The 20247-nt window shown below is 32.4% G+C and overlaps 2 protein-coding genes across 3 annotated transcripts; both read left to right on the forward strand.

The window, feature by feature from the left end:
* The first annotated feature begins 1524 nt into the window (after nucleotides 1-1524).
* On the forward strand, nucleotides 1525-9107 carry LOC132755537 (zinc finger protein 678-like). Of its 2 annotated transcripts, none has more exons than XM_060746410.1 (2): nucleotides 1525-1667; nucleotides 7407-9107. In XM_060746410.1, the coding sequence occupies exon 2, from the start codon at nucleotides 7719-7721 to the stop codon at nucleotides 8805-8807; it is 1089 nt and encodes a 362-aa protein (XP_060602393.1). In that variant the 5' UTR covers nucleotides 1525-1667; nucleotides 7407-7718; the 3' UTR covers nucleotides 8808-9107. The 2 variants fall into 2 exon arrangements, with proteins under 2 accessions (XP_060602393.1, XP_060602394.1); XM_060746411.1 differs by having other exon boundaries at nucleotides 1525-1581.
* A 12-nt stretch (nucleotides 9108-9119) lies between these two features.
* LOC132755538 (zinc finger protein 28-like) lies at nucleotides 9120-16057 on the forward strand. Its single transcript, XM_060746413.1, has one exon. The coding sequence runs from the start codon at nucleotides 13160-13162 to the stop codon at nucleotides 14015-14017; it is 858 nt and encodes a 285-aa protein (XP_060602396.1). The 5' UTR covers nucleotides 9120-13159; the 3' UTR covers nucleotides 14018-16057.
* The last annotated feature ends 4190 nt before the right edge of the window (nucleotides 16058-20247 follow it).

A 20247-nucleotide genomic window follows, 5' to 3' on the forward strand; every position in this document is an offset into this window, starting at 1 on the left:
TTAAATAAGTAAATAAGTAGATCGAAATAAATGTAGTCTGAAACTTAGTGAAAAACATGAAGACACTTCCATACGTAAAATGCATCAAAAGCCACCGTTTAACATGTAGAATTCATTTTTTCCTGGGGAGGACCCCAGACCCCCCCCCCCCTTATTAAAGGGGACACATTTAACTTTCAAACATAAGCCCTTCCAGCCAAAAATTTTTAGATCCGGCCCTGAATACGCCCCTCCCCCTCCGAGAAAATTAAATTATCGAAAATACATAAAGCAACATACAATTATATTATTTTTTTTTCATTTAAGAGCATGGTTTTCAGAAGAAAATATGGTGAACTTTGAGACATAAATTTTAATACTTCACCTTCAGTCATTTTTATTTTTAAGCCACCTCTAGAAAGTCTATCAAGTAGTCTTTTATTTGATACCAAAATCATTGAAATTGATTAAGAAATAAAAATGTAAGTATGGGTAGCCGTGTTTTTCTTACCGAATATGAGTTTGTTTTCAGAAGAAAAATGATAAAACTTTGAGACTAAAAATTTACATACTTCTTCTTAAGTTATTTTTATTTATAAGGCATCCGCAGAAAGCTTATTAAGTAATATTTTACTTGATACTAAAACTATCAAAATTTATTAAGAATTTTAAAAAAGTTAAAAGGGGGCGCCGTGTTTTTCTTCCGTTTTATTGTAGTTCTGGCTAAACCGCTATATAACAATTTTGTTTTTCATCTGATGCGGCATGAAAGTTTTGTCTTCAGCGTTCACATCATATCATATATATAGTATATAAACGGGTAGGCCCCTACGCTGAAGACCTTAACCCTTTCCCCCATGAGCATATTGTGAAAAATGGCCATTTTTACTGAAAAGCCTCCTCTTACAAGTTCAAACTGCTATAAAACCATGAAAAATGCTTCAATACTAATCAAACTTGGCACAGATGTTGACTGGACCATTGCCTTTGTAACGACATGCTCAGTCTTAAATTTCCTGTTACCATGGCAACGAGGGGACATCTCAAAATTGCCAAAAATCACTATTTTGCCTCGATTTTTTCCATCAAAATTTATTTCAAAGTGCTGCAACTTCTCTAGGGATTGAGATAGAGTCAAAGGCTTTTCAGCGTTGGTTACACGTTACCTTATGATCGACCTGGGGTCATTTTAAGCCGCTCACAAGTCCAAAATTTTCTTGGCGATGAGGGGGACTCCGCCCCCCCTTCAAACCTCCAAACAGAAGGGGGGCATCCCCCTTCTGGCAACCCCCTGATGTATCTCTTGGATAGGGGGCGGCGCCAAAAAAGTGCTCAGTTTTTTTTAGCAACATTTCTCAAACAAAAACATGTGTTTCGGGCCCAAATAGGACAGATTTTTCACTATTTCAGGCCTAAAAAAGGGGGGGGGGTCGAAAGTGCGTTGTTTCGCGTATATATGAGGTAAAGGGTTAAGCTCGTTTTATTGAAAAAAATGGGAGAGACGCTGTGAAGTATCAAAAAGCGAGTTGGCAAGGGAACGAATTGTCATTCATGAATGAGTGATTGCCCTTTGAAAGTAACCCGCCATCAAAGTTGAGTGTGGTAAGGAAACTTTTTACTGATTACTTTATGTGATAATTTTAACGAATGATTAACATGCAAATGCCTCACATTGATACATATATTTGGTAAGTTTTATTTGAACTTGAATGCCATTTTTTAATAAAATTTCTTAAGTTAATTATGATTTTCAAAAATATGCTTTCAACAAATATGACCTTTTTTCGAATACCTAGCTAAACACCGTTTTCCGGTACGTTACGGATTTGGGGAATTACACCAAATGAAGTACATAACACAGTTACATGATATTTCTATTTTTCTATCATTATTTTACCTTTTAATGTGAAAAAAATGATGTATTTGAAAATTATCAATATTCCTTTAATATCTATTGCAACTTTTTAAAAAAAAAGAAATTGTTTATAATGGAAATCAGTAAAATTAAAACAGACTATAGATCTTGTGGAATCTTCCATAATAAATAAGGTTATTTTCTGCGTAAACTTGTGTATCTACATTATTGTTTGTATGGAATTATTCATACAATGATATTTAATTATTTTCTTATAAAGAAAAAACTGTTTTATTTCAATTTGATTTTAAGAAAAGGCCGAAAACATCAAGCTCGCTATATATTCGCTCCACTAGGTGAATTCCCCAGAGCTATGTACAGTAAATACTGGAAAACGGCATTTAGCTAGGTTTTCGAATTCGTGAATTCTATCAAAGTCTATCATGCAAATATGATATTGAGTTTATCTCAATTAACCCTCAATATTTTCCAATCCAGATGTAATAACTAAGGTATGTCAAACAAGTTTACTGTTTAATCCCTACAGTATAAAAATATTATCTGGGACAGAAGTGTATCTTTCGTCCCAGATACAATACAATATAAAAAAAGGGTAGCCGGAACCGCCTAGAAGGTGTAAAGAGCAAGGCTGAAATGTCCACGAGTTGTAAAGACTAAGACTCAGAAACATCCAGGAGGTGTAAAGTCCAAAAACCGTTCGAATCAGGGTCAACTGTAGTTAAAGATCTTTTGTTATCAAGACACCCATAAAAACATGAACATCAATTTTGAAAACATGTTTATTTTTCTTTAAATAATACTAAAGATTAATTTGATTAAACATACTATACAAATATAAACTAGGTTACTGGTTTGGGATCACCAAAACCGGACAACCACCAAACCCGGACGGCGCCGAAAATGCTTAATTTATTATTTTCTTTGTTCAGTGGTTGTCAGTCACTTTTTTATCAACAATAAATGCATGTTTCTTCTAGAATTAAGTAAATAAATTTATTTCAACCTCCGTAAATGGTAATATTTTAATATTTATTTCAAGAATGTTGACGTAGAAATTTGGGGGTCAAGAAAGCAATGCCTGACCTCATACACCAGCTATAGTTATTTGCAGATTAAACAATAGAAAATATCAAAAACTTCAGCATTTGTTGCTGAAATATTGTAAAGCATGTTAAAAATCAAAAATTAAAATACCCAAGCTTTTTTCTGAATTAAATCACATCATGTACATATCTGTCCGGACACATGGTACTGTAGTGTAGACAATTTAGGTAATTTTTATACCCTCCTTGTCGAGCCTCAGACATAAGTTTCAATACAATCAGAAATAAACAAACTAGTTTGTTAGTTAGGAGAAGAACCTAGCTGAACTGTGTCAAATTTTTAGGTCTCTAGGTTAAAAATTATGAAATCTGTACGGAAAAATGTTAAAAAAGTGTCTGGTTGATGGTCCTTGACCAGTAAAGGTTGAAAATGAGTCACGCCAATATAAAATTTCACCAGCAAAATTCACTTTCAATGTTTGGAAATACTTTGGTATTTCAATTGAACATGAGAAAAAAGCAGTTTGTAAAACATGCCACGGCGAAATGACTTATTCCAGTTGTACAAGAACTTATCATATGAAAAGACAAGTATTAGCTAATTTTGGATTATTAAAAATAAAATCGTCTTCGGTACATGTCACATTATTATAAATCTATACATAGTGACTAAAAATATTGATTTATTTTCATGTAAAAACATAGTGCTCAATAAAAATAAAGTGATTCCTTTTTCGAATGAATATACATGTAATTACTTCCTAGCTCAGCATCATGGTACATGTTTGTTGACTTCATGTCTTTAATTGGTGATTTGTATTTAGATAAACATCGCATAATTCATACTTAAATTGATTATTTTTTTACTTTTAAAGTGTGAGAAACAGCAAATGTATAATAAACAAAAAAGATACTTAGGTAAACAGGTTTTTTTATTAAAAATTAACTAAACAACCTATATCCTAATAGGTTTTTTAATAGAGGGCTGAGTTGACCCGTGCCGAGTTGGAATAGGGTTGACCCTTTACCAAGGCATTTGGCACATTAGCGATGCCAGTAATGGTCAAATCATCATAAAATAATCACCCCTTGATCATCAAAAACAAAATGAGTATCCAGCACCAGGGCTAGCACTGGCAAATTTTTTCTTGAGCCAATTTTTTCGCGGCGAAAATTGCCTGTCTGTATTTTATTTTCAAAGAAGGCAATGGTACAGCATGAGATATTTAGAAAAACATAATCTATATCCAACTTTATTTTGGAAGCTACATTTCTATCACATTAAAACATTTAACTTAATATGATTTACATTCAGTAATCATTAAAAAAGCTTTCAGCTCAGTAACTATAAAATTTGCATGGTTAAGTTGGGCAGCAAGGTTCCCATAAAATTTAAGTCACTGGCATGACAGTGACAGCAGAAACACATTCAGAGTGCATACATCAGAACTTTCTTCTTTGTTAATTGTAAATTCTAAAATCTTTCTCTTTTTGAAGAAAAATCTCCCACTTGTTCATCGAAAAAAGTTAACATGTATAAGTTTGACTGACCTTGAGCTTAAAAAGACCTTGACCATAGGTCAAATTATAGAATTTTGGTTAAATTCATTATTTAGATACTTGAACAGATTTGATTTATACTTGGACAAAACAATGCTTCCAAAAACATATTGGACAATTTGTATGTGACCTTGACCTTTAACTGTATCAAGCATTTTAACAGAATTATGCCCCTTTTTCGACTTAGAATTTATGTTAAAGTTTTTGTAATACCTCAAATATTTTCAAAGTCCATTGACATATGGCTTTGAAACTTTTCACACTTGTTTACCATCATGACCCCAACCTGTAGACAGGAGGAGATAACTGTATCAAGCATTTTGACAGAATTATGCCCCTTTTTGTACTTAAAATTTATGTTAAAGTTTTTGTAATACCTCAAATATTTAACAGGAGCAGGTAACTGTATCATGCATTTTTTTTTACTATCAAGCACTAAGAATAGTCGAGCATTGCTGTCCTACCGACAGCTCTTGTTTTAATTGTAAATGTTGTTACATGTATAATCATATTTTCAGAAATAGGTAATGCTTTATTGAAAAGATATTGTTTATGAAAAATAACTTTAACTTTATTTCAAAATTTATACATCTATGTTATATAGTAAATACATGTAGCTGAGTATTTGTTAGAATACTTTTATTTTGAATCAATTATTGTATTACGGTCTTTGTATCTGAACATTAAACACATCAGCACTTTGTCATTCATTTGGCATGCTGAGATATGACCTTGACCCCCAATTCAAGTTCAATTGTGTAGAAAAAAATACTTCTGTGCCTACTATTTTGTGTTGCATTATTGTGTTGGCAGAGCAGTTTTTTTTTGTGCCCCCACTTTAGGGTGTTGGCATTTATATTAACCCTTGTTCGTCCCTCCTTCAGATTAACCCTTGTTCGTCCCTCCTTCTGTCTGTCCTTTCTCATGTTGTGTTGCACATAGCGCAAAAAGTGTTTGACCTAGAGTCATGAAACTTTACAGGAATGTTAATCAACTTGGTTAGTTGTGCACATGGGTATTTTCGTGGAGATTTATATAGTATTTTTAAAAGTTATTGCCCTTGTAAAATTTGCATTTTTCAACTTGTGTCGCAAGTAACTAAAAAAGTATTTGACCTTGAGTCATGAAACCTTACAGGAATATTGCTCAGCATGTGAAGTTGTGCACCTGGGCTTTGGCTTGTGGATTTATTCAGTTTTGTTAGAGTTACTGTCCTTGACTTAGTAAAAATTTGCAATTTTCAACTTTTGTCGCATGTTTGACCTAGGGTCAAAAAACTTTACAGGAATGTTGATCTGCATGTGAAGTTGTGCACCTGGGTATCTTGGTATGGATATATTTAGTATTTTTAGAGTTATTGTCATTAAGTTATTAAAAATTTACAATTTTCAACTTGTGTCGCATGAAACTCACAATGTATTAGATATAGAGTCATGAAACTTTACAGGAATGTTGATCAGCATGTGGAGTTTTGCACCTGGGGTTTTGCTTGTTGATTTATTTTTTTAAGTCAGAGTTATTGCCCTTGACTTAGTAAAAATTTGCAATTTTCAACTTGTGTTGCATGAAACTCACAATGTATTTGACCTAGAGTCATGAAACTTTATAGGAATGTTGATCAGCATGTGATGTTGTGCACCTGGGTATTTTCATATGGATTCATTTAGTGTTTGTAGACTACTTGTCCTTGACTTAGTAAAAATTTGCAATTTTCAACTTTTGTCATTCGTAGCTCAAAAAGTATTTTACATAGGGTCATGAAACTTTACAGGAGTGTTTATCATCATGGGAAGTTGTGCGCCCGGGGTTTCACTTGGGAATTCATATGTTTTTTCAGAGTAATTGCCCTTGACTTACTGAAAATTTTCAATTTTCAATTGGTTTCATTGTTTGTTTGTTACAATTTACGCCTTTTTCCAACAGTATTTCAGTCATATAGGTTGGTAGTTTCCTAACCATCATTCCTGGAGAGTAACACCAGTACTAGACTACCTTCCTGCGCGCTAAACTACCAAAGCATCTCCTGGGGATCGAATCCACGCCAGAGAGGTAACTGGATTAGAAGTCATCGTCTATAACCCCTCGACAATGGAGGAGGAATTGTGTCATGTTAAGCTCAAAATGTATTTAACCTAGAGTCATGAAACTTAATAGGAATGTTAGTCAGCATTGGTAGTTTTGCAGCTTGGGTTTTCGCTTGTGGATTTTTCCAGTATTTGTAGAGTTATTGCCCTTGACTTAGTTAAAACTGTTTCATTATGTTGTGTTATTTGTTCCTTGAGTGCTAAAGTTAGAATCAACCAACTTTACAGGAATAATGATCAACATCACTATGAAGCTATGCACCTGGGATTTTTTGCATGTGTATTTTTATTCAGTTTTGTAGAGTTATTCCCCTTGACTAGTTTAAATTATTTTCATTGTTCATGCATAGCTCAGAAAGTATTTGACCTATTAGCTTGAAAGTTTACAAGAATGTTGGTTAACATGTGTTCTTATGCAGATTGGGGTTGGCTTGTGGATTTATTCAGTATTTGTAAAGTTCTTGCCCTTTACTTAGTAAAATATTTTTAGTTTTCAGCTTGTGGCACATTCAGCCCAAAAAAAAATTTGACCTATAGTCATAAGATTGACAAAACAGTGGAGTGTGGGGGCACCCGTGTTCTATGGACACATTTATAGTTTACAAATGCAATCCTCTTGACTTTTTCATTTTATAATATTTAGGGAAATAATTCATACAAAACAACAAGTGTGACTTGACAGACTTATTAAAAAAAGGGGGAAAACAACTTTTTTTTCTTTAACATTCTTTCAAATCATTTATTTGTTTGTAAAAAAAAGAGAAAAGTCATGCATTGCCCGACCTAGCTTTGTCTCTTGTTAAGTTTTTCATTATCTTAATCCAGTTATGCCTTCAGTGTATTAAATGTTTATCTTTTTTTCAGGTCTTTTGATGGGAGTTTGATATATATCTCAAAATAACTTAAAAATGCAGCACATGAGCATGCATGCAGAAAAAAATTATTTATGTGCAAGTTGTGTGATATCAAATTCAGCAGAATGAGTAACCTTAAGACACACATGAGAAAACAACACACCCGAGAAATACAATTTCAGTGTAACTTTTGTGATGTTTATATAATATTCACCAGAAAGAGTTGTCTATAACATCATTTGAGAAAACATACTGGAGAAAAACTATATAAATGTGATGTGTCTGATAGAACATTCAGTAAAAAAGTCATCTGAAAGAACACATGAGAACACATACTGGAGAAAGACCATATAAGTGTGATGAATGTAGTAGTACTTTCGGTAAAAAAAGTCATCTGACAGAACACATAAGAACACATACTGGAGAAAAACCATATAAGTGTGATGAATGTAATAGTACTTTCGGTAAAAAAAGTCATCTGAAAGAACACATGAGAACACATACTGGAGAAAGACCATATAAGTGTGATGAATGTAGTAGTGCTTTCCGTAAAAAAAGTCATCTGACAGAACACATAAGAACACATACTGGAGAAAAACCATATAAGTGTGATGAATGTAGTAGTACTTTCAGTCGAAAAAGTCATCTGAAAAAACACATGAGAATACATACTGGAGAAAGACCATATAAGTGTGATGAATGTAGTAGTATTTTCGGTCAAAAAAGTCATCTGAAAAAACACATGAGAATACATACTGGAGAAAAACCATATAAGTGTGAAGAATGTAATAGTACTTTTGGTAAAAAAAGTCATCTGACAGAACACATAAGAAAACATACTGGAGAAAGACCATATAAGTGTGATGAATGTTATAGTAGTTTTAGAAAAAAAAATCATCTGAAAGAACACATGAAAATACATACTGGTGAAAAACCATATAAGTGTGATGAATGTAGTAGTACTTTCAGTCGAAAAGGTCAACTGACAGTACATATTAGAACACATACTGGAGAAAAACCATATAAGTGTGATGAATGTTATAGTACTTTTAGTCATAAATGTAATCTAAGTACTCATTTGAGAATACATACTGGAGAAAAGCCATTTCAGTGTTATGTATGTGAATTAGCATTTAGTGACAATAATGGCCTTAGGCAACACCTAAGAATACATACTGGTGAAAAACCTTATAAATGTGATGAATGTGATAGAAGTTTTAGTCAAACAAGTAGTCTAAGTTATCATTTGAGAATACATTCTGGAGAAAAGCCATTTCAGTGTTATGTGTGTGACTCCGCATTTAGAAACAAAAGTAGCTTTAGGGTACACCTGAGAATACATAGTGGAGAAAACCCTTTTTATTATGATGATTGTTATACTACATTAGGTAAAAAAAGTCGTCTGACATAACACATGAGAAAACATACTGGAGAAAAACTATATAAGTGTGATGAATGTAATAGTTCTATTAGTCTAAAAGGTAGTCTAAGTACTAATATGAGAATACGTACTGGAAGTAACCATTTCAGAATAATATATGTGACTCTTCATTTAGCGACAAAAGTAGCCTTAGGCAACACCTGAGAAAACATACCAGAGAAAAACCATATAAATGTGATATGTGTGATTGTACATTCAGCCTTAAGTGTAATCAAAAGAAACACATGAGAAAACATACTGGAGAAAAACCTTATAAATGTGATGAATATAAATAGTACTTTTAGCCGAAAGGGCAGTCTTAGTACTCATGCGGGAATACATCCTGGATTAAGGCATTTTCAGTGTAATGTATGTGACTCGGCATTTAGCGACAATACTAGCCTTAGGCGACACCTGAGAATACATACTGGAGAAAAACCTTTTAAATGTGAAGTGTGTTTTAGTTCTATCAGCCTAAAGTGTTATCAAAAAGAAAAACATGAGAAAAACCATATAAATGTGATAAATATAATAGTGCTTTTAGTCAAAAAGGTAGTCTTAGTGCTCATGTGAGAATACAAACTGGAGAAAAGCCATTTCAGTGTAATGTATGCGAGACGGCATTTAGCTACAAAAAGTATTATGCGCTGCATTTATAGGTCTACTGAAGGTGGATTGAATCTCAACACAATGTTCCGTTTTATATTTTAATGTTAATCTTTCTTAGTGGAATACCACAAATAATATATAACATATACACAGGTTATCCTTATGTTAACAAATAGATATTGAAAAACAGTAACAAATATTTCTAGTGGAAAGCCACAATGTTATCACTTGGAAATCCAAAATCTAACTATCTAAAAAAAATTTTTTTACATGTATCTTTACAACATTTCTAAATAGGATTTCGTTTTAAACTGACCAATAGAATTTTAACATTTTTGTGTCTTAAATAACAAAATGACCAATCAGGTTTTACTACAAAATATGGTAACATAGCAACATAGAATTTATAACAACAATCATCACCTGGACATTTTATCAGTCATAAGGTTTAACAACTTATAAAGTACAGACGACTAAATTGACATTATCACCTAAATATAATAAAACTTTTAGCACTGTTGATTGGACAAAGAGGAAAAGCCATATTTAATCTTCTGGTTACATAAATATTAATTTGACATCTGTTATTAAAACATATAATATTTGTAACTTAACATATTTGAAATTTCACACATTGTTCTGAAAATTTGACCTTTTAGAAAATGATTATTGGCCGGGTTGCACTGGTGCAAACCCTGGTTATAGTATGGTGAATGTTGGGCGGCGGGCGTCCGGGCGGGCGGCGGGCGGGCGGGGAAAAAACTTTCGTAACAGTTTTCTCAGCAACTACTTATCACAGCCTTTTGATATTTGGTATACAGCATCAATTCATGGTCCCATACTGTGGGATTTGATTTCAGGTCTGTCGCTCATCTACTTCCTGTTTGCTGACCTACTTAAATTTTCAGCATTAATGGTCAATGGTAGGAAATTTTCGTAACAGTTTTCTCAGCAACTACTTATCACAGCCTCTTGATATTTAGCATACAGCATTGACACATGGTCCCATACCGTGGGATTTGATTTCAGGTCTGTCGCTCATCCACTTCCTGTTTATCCACTTAGTTAAATTAGTTAGATTTTTCGACATTAATGGTCAATGGTAGGAAATTTTCGTAACAGTTTTCTCAGCAACTACTTATCACAGCCTCTTGATATTTAGCATACAGCATTGACACATGGTCCCATACCGTGGGATTTGATTTCAGGTCTATCGCTCATCCACTTCCTGTTTATCCACTTAGTTAAATTAGTTAGATTTTTCGACATTAATGGTCAATGGTAGGAAATTTTCGTAACAGTTTTCTCAGCAACTACTTATCACAGCCTCTTGATATTTGGCATACAGCATTGACACATGGTCCCATACTGTGGGATTTGATTTCAGGTCTGTCGCTCATCCACTTCCTGTTTATCCACTTAGTTAAATTAGTTAGATTTTTCGACATTGATGGTCAATGGTAGGAAATTTTCGTAACAGTTTTCTCAGCAACTACTAATCACAGCCTCTTGATATTTGGCATACAGCATTGACACATGGTCCCATACCGTGGAATTGGATTTCAGGTCTGTCGCTCATCCACTTCCTGTTAATCCACTTAGTTGAATTAGTTAGATTTTTCGACATTAATGGTCAATGGTAGGAAATTTTCGTAACAGTTTTCTCAGCAACTACTTATCACAGCCTCTTGATATTTAGCATACAGCATTGACACATAGTCCCATACCGTGGGATTTGATTTCAGGTCTGTCGCTCATCCACTTCCTGTTTATCCACTTAGTTAAATTAGTTAGATTTTTCGACATAAATGGTCAAGGGTAGGAAATTTTCGTAACAGTTTTCTCAGCAACTACTTATCACAGCCTCTTGATATTTCGCATACAGCATTGACACATGGTCCCATACCGTGGGATTTGATTTCAGGTCTGTCGCTCATCCACTTCCTGTTTATCCACTTAGTTAAATTAGTTAGATTTTTCGACATTAATGGTCAATGGTAGGAAATTTTCGTAACAGTTTTCTCAGCAACTACTTATCACAGCCTCTTGATATTTGGCATACAGCATTGACACATGGTCCCATACTGTGGGATTTGATTTCAGGTCTGTCGCTCATCCACTTCCTGTTTATCCACTTAGTTAAATTAGTTAGATTTTTCGACATTAATGGTCAATGGTAGGAAATTTTCGTAACAGTTTTCTCAGCAACTACTTATCACAGCCTCTTGATATTTGGCATACAGCATTGACACATGGTCCCATACTGTGGGATTTGATTTCAAGTCTGCAGCTCATCCACTTCCTGTTCACATTTATGGTCACTGGTAGGAAATTTTCGTAACATTTTTCTCAGAAACTACTAATCACAGCCTCTTGATTTTGGCATACAGCATTGACACATGGTCCCATACTGTGGGATTCCATTTTAGGTGTGTGTAGCTCATCCACTTCCTGTATACCCTACTGAATTAAATTTTCGACATTAATGGGTCAATGGAATTTTTTTTTCGTAACATCACAGCCTCATGATATTTGGTGTACAAATGCAACCCGGCCTTTTCTGTCTTTGACCCATTTTATTTATAAATATTTTTGTTTAAAAGAAAATCATCATGCATATTTATTCATTTATTTTTTTAAAAGAATTTTATCATTTTTCTGCTGCACAACACTTCTCCCTCCTTTAAGATTATTTCACTCCTGTGAAATGAAGTATAAATATGTATATAACAAAAATAAATATCATTAAATTAGAATACTGTTTACGTAAGATATTCAGTTACAGAAATATATTGTGAACATAAAGCACCGATTTTGCTGAAAAGCATAAATACCATCCACTTATAATATATCATACATGTATGTCACTGATTTATTGTAAACAATAAACTTTCAATAACGTCTACTTCTGTTATACTGCCCCCTCTGTCCTTGCTGTCTTCCATGATGAAATTTGCTTCCTGATCTATACTCGTGTGGGAACCCGGTTTCACATGCTGTTGAAAGGTCCTGATTACTATTTCCTCTTTTACGACAAAGATATTTTGTTCTGTCTCTAAGCTGAGTAATCTCATCTGTCAAGGTTTGGTTTTTATTTTTGAGGTCATCTATTTGGTCATTCAATGATTCTGTCATCAATGCTTCGTCATAAGCTTTCTGTTTGTATTGGAGTCTCAATTCTACATAATCATCACTCAATTTCTTATATTCTAAAATAAGTTTGTCCATTTTCTCTAGTTTTGACGAGTCAGCACTTAATTTTTCTTTTAGCAAGTTGTTTTCTTGCAACAATGCTTCTTGAAAATTACATATTTGTGATTTCTTGAGGGAAATCTCATTCTGCAGGTTTTTATTAAAGTTTTTAAGTCTTTGATTTTTCAAAATTAGAGCCACATTTTCTGATTTTAAACCGTGAATTGTTTTATTCATTGAATCATTTAAAGATTGTATCTTCTGAAATTCTGCTTTAGAAACGTTACTAACAGAGTTGTTTGTTAAAATATACTTAAAGAAGGCATCGTCTTCGTTATAGAATGGTAACATGTTTTCTGCTGTCTTACGTCTGATAAAAGTTGTCATACGTTCTTGATCCCGTTGTTTAGATAAACTTGACTGCTTGATTTCGGCAAACTTGTGCACTTAGGCGACACCTGAGAATACATACTGGAGAAAAACCTTTTAAATGTAATGTGTGTAGTAGTACTTTCAGCCTAAAGAGTTATCAAAAAAAACACATGAGAATACATACTGGAGAAAAACCATATAAGTGTGTTGCATGTTATAGTACATTCCGTCAAAAAAGTAATCTGACAGTACACATGAGAATACATACAGGAGAAAAACCATATAAATGTGATGTATGTAATTATAGTTCCATTTCAAAGAGTAGTCTGAAGCGACACATGTGTATACATATTGGAGAAAAACCATTTAAATGTGATGTTTGTGATATTACATTCAGGCTGAAATTTTCTCTAAAGAGACACATGAGAATACATACTAGAGAAAAAACGTATAAATGTGATGTATGTAATTATAGTTCCATTTCAAGGAGTAATCTTAAAGTACACATGCAAATACATACAGGAGAAAAACCATTTAAATGTGATGAATGTTATAGTTCATTCATTCAAAAAATTCAACTGACAGAACACATGAGAATACATACAGGAGAAAAAGCATATAAATGTGATGTATGTAATTATAGTTCCATTTCAAAGAGTAATCTTAAAGTACACATGCAAATACATACTGGAGAAAAACCATATAAATGTGATGTGTGCGATAGTACATTCAGCTTTAAGTGTTATCAAAAGAAACACATGAGAATACATACTGGGGAAAAACCATATAAGTGTGATGTATGTGACTCAGAATTTAGCCATAATAATAACCTTAGGCGACACCTTAGAGTATGTACCGGAGAAAGACCATTTAAATGTTGTGAATGTTCTAGTACATTCGGTCAAAAAAGTCATCTGACAGAACACATGAGAATACATACAGGAGAAAAACCATATAAATGTGATGTATGTAATTATTCTTTCACTTCAAAGAGTAACCTGAAGCGACACATGAGGAAACATTTCTGACAAAAACCATTTAAATGTGATGAATGTTAGGTTAGTACATTTGGTCAAAAAAGTCATCTGACAAAAGACATGAGAATACATACAACAGAAAAAAACATTTTTAGAAATTCTTTGCAATGGGTCTTTCTGTCCAATGAGCAAAATTACACAATTCATGAGTATACATAATAATAGAGAAAGACATGTAATGTGATACAACTATGAAACATTAAATTCAGTCTTAGATACATAAAGTCCAATTGTCCCTTTAAATGTGACTTGTGCGAAGATGCATTTAAGTTAGTGAGTACATTAAAGAAGCATATAAGAATACATACTGGAGAAAACCCATTTGCATATGATTTGTGATAAATTCGACAGAGTAATTTCATGACATATACAATAAATTCTTGAGATGTAAGGTGTTAAAATGATGGTACATGAAGTTATGTTGTATCAATGCACACATGGGAATATATATTAGCCGGAGAAAAAAATTATATGTAATTTAAGTGATGGAATTTTCAATCTTGACATTTGAGAATACATACTGATTTTTAGGGCCTGATGGTACTTCAGGACTTAACATAGTAATGATAGTATTGCATTTGAATGTCTGTTCGTCTGTCCATAGACAAATAGTTTGCAAACGATTACTTGAAGGATAATCATATCAATGTACAGGAATCTTTTAATTGACTTAATTTTTTTTTAAATTTCATATTTAAGAATTGAAATATTAGTATTGTCCACCATGAGGATCTTTTGTTAATACATTGTAGAATATGCATTGTATATTTGTCTATCAATTCTAAGTAAAATATAGAAGAAAAACACATATATAGAGATTAAAAAAAGACATTCTTGCAAAGTTGTATCAGTAACCTTGTTGATATCACATTTTGTAAAACAGGAAAAAGTAATAGACAAATATGAGCAACGATATAAAGTGTAGCTAACTGGAAAGGTGTTCTGGTAAAGTGTTGAGGGGGGAAATATCCTTTCTAAGTAGTAACTACAATATAGCCCTTTCTCAATTTGTTTATTGTATGCTTTCCCTCCTTTTCTGCTTCTCATACACTGTATCGACAAAGGCAGTCTTGTAACCTGTAGGAGGTAAACATTCACACTGCCCAGCGTTTATGAACATTTAAATATTGCTAGTCAACAAATATATGGTGTTTTACTGACAAATAATATTATGTATTTACTCCTATAATAAATAACCACAAAAAGGATTTATCATTTAATTAACATGTTTTGTACATACTACTATATGCCTTGCAATATTTTATATTGGCAAGGTAGAGCTTTACAAACTCTACCTTTTACAATGAATTATGATAGATCTTTTGTGGAAGAAAAATACTTCCTATATGTTTGATTTGGTTTACTTTGACTCTTTTTTCTAAAATTGGATTAGGTTCATTTTTCCTACATTCCATTCATGTCTTAGCCGTAATGTTCTTATGCTTTGCTCCACACCTAAAATTTACAAGCAAGTGCTGAGGCCTTTATCATAACCCCTTTTTTGTAACTTTAATATTTTTGATTCACATTGTTTGTGCTATGAACACTTGAAATCGTAAATAATAACAGAAGTAAAATTGAATTTACAAATTATTAATTAACACAATGAAAATTATAAATGGATAATTACAACCTGGAAATATACTTGTCATTTATCAGATACTTGAGCTTATTAGTTATAATTGTGGTAAAGATGTGTGTTTTCTTTAATTCTCCATAGTAAATTGTAGTATTTACAACAGCAGCCGTGTACATGTTAACCTCCTTAGTCCTAGACTCACGCGATGGGCATATGCCCTGTCCTAGCTGTTTTTGTTTGGGGTCTACCTGGGCTCCTGAATTGCCACTGGTTCTTGTTGCTGGGTCGTGTGGGGGTTGCGTTCATTGGACGCCACCTTTCCTTGTTTGTTGATCTTGTTTATCATATTTGTCGATACAGTGTATAGCTCTTTCTTAATTTGTTTATTGTATGCTGATCTTGAAAGTTTGTCACTTGAAATTATATTACACTAATAAAGAAATGTTGCCGTCTTGGATGTGTTGTTATTTCGCTGCAACTCACGCCCCTTTTGAAGGCCGGTACCACTAAAATATGCAACGGAGATTTTTTGGCGCAACGGACGCAACGGGCGCAACGGGGTGCAAAATTTAAAATGTGGCAATAAAATACGATTAGCAATGCATTTTTTAAATTTATATTAGTATGTGGTGAATAAAATAATGTTTTGAATTATCTATATTATAAGCATTGTATTGTTGTAATACCGATCATATCTCCGTTGCGCAAAAATTCATTGGCGCAACGGAGATTTAATTTTTTCAAAACTAGCAAACAAAGTACTTTTAATTGAATTTGCATTAGTATATACTAAATAAAGTCATATATTGATATTACAAAATCAATGTTGTGTATTTTATTTATTTTAAACATTCATTGTATTGTTGTTATATCTTTCATAAACTCCGTTGCGCCGATGGATTTTTGCGAAACGGAGATTTTATTTTCAAAACTGTGTACTGTTTTTTATGTCTAAAACATAAAATAATCATATAAGTTGGTATTGTAGATATTTTATACATATTTTTAACATAGACTGTATAAGTTTGATTTTATTAGGTAGCATACTGAATATATCAGATTCTAAATGGACGTCGAAATGGACATAATTTCGGCGCAACGGAAAATGAAGATTTGCATAACGGGTAGATCTTATGTTTGAACATAACTTACGAATTTTAGAATAATAATAATTAATTTTAAAAATGAATACTTTCCTATATGTTGAAAATATGATATAAGATAAAAATATTTAATGAATATTGATTATATCAGATTCTAAATGGACGGCGAAATGGATATAATTTCGGCGCAACGGAAAATAAAGATTTGCATAACTGGTAAATCTTATAACATAAAGAATTTTAGAATAATAATAATTAATTTTAAAAATGAATACTTTCCTATATGTTGAAAATAGGATATAAGATAAAAAATATTTATCTAACGGCGAAATGGACACATTTCGGCGCAACGGGGATTATCAAATAGTTTATTGGCATAAACATTTTACACGTTCATCGCCAAGTTATATGAATGGCGGTTTATAATTTAACATAAAACATTGCATATACAATTACAAATTTTGTAATAAATACATGTACAAAACATACATAATATTTAAGTACAGAAAAGTATGGTGATGGATTTAACATAGCTATATACTAGTAATTACAGGCAAATAACAGTGAAACACAAAGAACAACATTGATTTTCAAATTAATATTGTTTGTAAATAAAGAAAAAAATATTAACAGAAAACTAGACAGTATTTCTTTTTTCAAATGATAAGTGAATATATTTAGCTAATTTTATTATAACGTTTTTAGAAGAAGCAGTCATTATACTTTTAAATTGTTAATATTTGGCCAAGTATAATAGTACCTAGGTAAAATAAAGTGCTCTTAAATCAGAATAATATGGACATATCAATAACAGATGATACTCATTTTCAACCACTTTCATATTACATTTCACACATAAATCTATTGTTTCTATCTATATTTCTGAAGCGACCTTCCTCTATAGCTAATCTATGAGCCGAACATCTAAATCTTGAAAGGGATTTTCTATGTTTATCATTTGTTATAATACTAAGATATTTTTCATAACCAAAATCAGTTTTAATTTCTTTATAAACTTCTAATTTTCTAGATACACGCAATTCAGCATACCAATTTTGCATATTTTGATCTTTAATACGTTGTATAATACTATTTAATTGAGAATTATTTAATACTAAGTTTGGATCCCACAAATATTGTAAACCAAGCGGATTTAACAAACGTTTTACATTTAATGTCCAGGCATTGACTAAATTATCATTCTGGTCTTTTAAATACATAATTTTATACATATTCTGATATTACGAATGACTGATAATGGAAATTTACCCAATTCTCCATAAACGGCAATATTTGTTGTTTGTTGACGAACTCCTAAAATCTGTTTTAGGAACTTAAGATAAACGCGCTCTATGTCTGGGCTATTATGAAAACCCCAGATTTCACATCCGTATGTCAATATTGGTAAAACCATTGATTCAAAAAGTTTAATTTTTTTCAGTAACATCAAGATTAACTACATCAAAAAGAGAATTCAGTGAATACAATGCCTTTGTCGCTTGATAGGACAATACCTTTTGAGTTTGATAGTAGCTTCCATTTGCTGATAATGTGACACCTAAATATGTAAATTTTTGTACAACCTTAATTTTTTCATTATTATAAAAGAACTCGACATTATCATTCCTATTACCGGTTTTAAAAACCATTGTGGCAGTCTTATCAACATTAACAGTAAGTCCCCATTCAGTACAGTATTGGTTTAATTTGTTAAGAAGTAATTGTAAACCTTCCTGTGTATAAGAAAATAAAACAGTATCATCGGCAAATAATAACAAAAATATCTGCAATTCATCTAGAGTAAAAACATCAATTGCTTCATTCTCCATAAAAATCATTCATATCATTGACGAAAAATATAAATAGAAGAGGAGAAAGGGGTTCTCCCTGTTTAACGCCCATATAGCTATCAAAATAATCAGTTAGTGACCCAGAAGCTCGAACACATAATTTAACACTATTATACATACTTTGTAATATTTTGATAATCTTACAAGAAATTCCATAAGTTATCATTTTATACCAAATACCATTTTCTGTAGACAAGGTCAAATGCCTTTTGAAAATCAACAAATGCTGAATAAACCTTTCTTTTTTCATGTTTAATTATTTTATTAATGATGGATGTCAATACAAAGACACAATCTACAGTTGATTTACCGGTTCTAAATCCAAATTGATTATCAGTAAATATATTATTGCAGTCAGCCCACTTACGTATACGTGAGTCAAGTAAAATTTGAAAAAAGCTTTAGAAAAAAATACTTGTCAGAGTTATTGCCCGATAATTGTTTACATCATTCAAATTACCTTTTTTGGGAACAGGATAATAATACCTTTAGTCCAGGTCTCCGGATATTCACCGGAAGAGAAAATAAAATTGAAAAGCTTACATAAAGAAGGTGCAAGAATATATTTACATTCTATAAACATTTCTGCAATCAAATTATCTTCTCCTCCACTTTTACCTACTTTAAGTGCTGATATTGCTTTTATAATTTCATCTACAGTAAAATCTTTATCAAGTTCTTCAACTATCATAATAGTTTTATTATATTTAATTATATATTAAGTTATTTCTTCATTAATCATTGTGTACTTTTTAAATTATTGTGTATACATTGTATACATTTCATCAAAAGCAATCCAAATATTTCATAATTATGATATTAAGGTAATCAATTATGATATTAAGGTAATCAATTACGCGGGAATTGTTAGCAATTAGCCAAGTATCGTGCACGTGTATGGCACGGGTGTTTAATGTTTATAACACTTGTAATAGAAAACTTGACCGTCATAATTACTACCTGGAAATTTGCACCTGTTTTGAGAACCAAGTGTCACGGCGGCATCTTTTATGACAAATTTCCATTTAAAGAATAATACTTTGAAATACATGGAAGAACATTCCGGGTGTACACTCAAAGAAAGACAAAATATTTGTGGTTTGATTTATGACAAAATGGAATAACTGAATCGATGGACGATGATACATTAAATGTTCGCGTAGATAATGCGCGTTCCTTACTTGTTAAGGCAGAAAACCAAAGGTTCTTGAGATATTTTGAAGATAGATTACTACCTTTGTTGAAAGAACATATCATTACGCCTTTCAGACAAGGGAAAATTGAGTCTAATTGGACAAGTAACAATTCGGAAAGCGCAAATCATGTACTTAAGGCAGCTGTGAATTGGAAGATTTGTGACTTACCAAAATTCATAGAGAGTTGGCAGGAAATAGTAGACAATGAAAGTAAAGAGAGACTAAGGGCAATAAGAGGGATGGGAAACTTTAAAGTGGCTCGACCATTCGAGCATCATTTAGTCGACGTTTCAACGTGGTCTATGAAGACTGGTGACCAGCAGAAAAATCGCATAAAACGATTTCGAAATGATAAAGGGCGATCTCACGTAAATGAAATCAGGTCCTCAAACGGACAACGAACGGTCATTAAAACCCCATCAGCTGGCAAAAAGCCTAATCAACAAAAACGAAAAAGGGCTGAAAGGTCGAGGACACCGTCTTGTAAACGGCG

This window comes from Ruditapes philippinarum, unplaced genomic scaffold (genome assembly GCF_026571515.1).
Source record: "Ruditapes philippinarum isolate M1 unplaced genomic scaffold, ASM2657151v2 ctg5129_1_1_1_1, whole genome shotgun sequence".
In the NCBI taxonomy this organism is placed as follows: domain Eukaryota; kingdom Metazoa; phylum Mollusca; class Bivalvia; order Venerida; family Veneridae; genus Ruditapes; species Ruditapes philippinarum.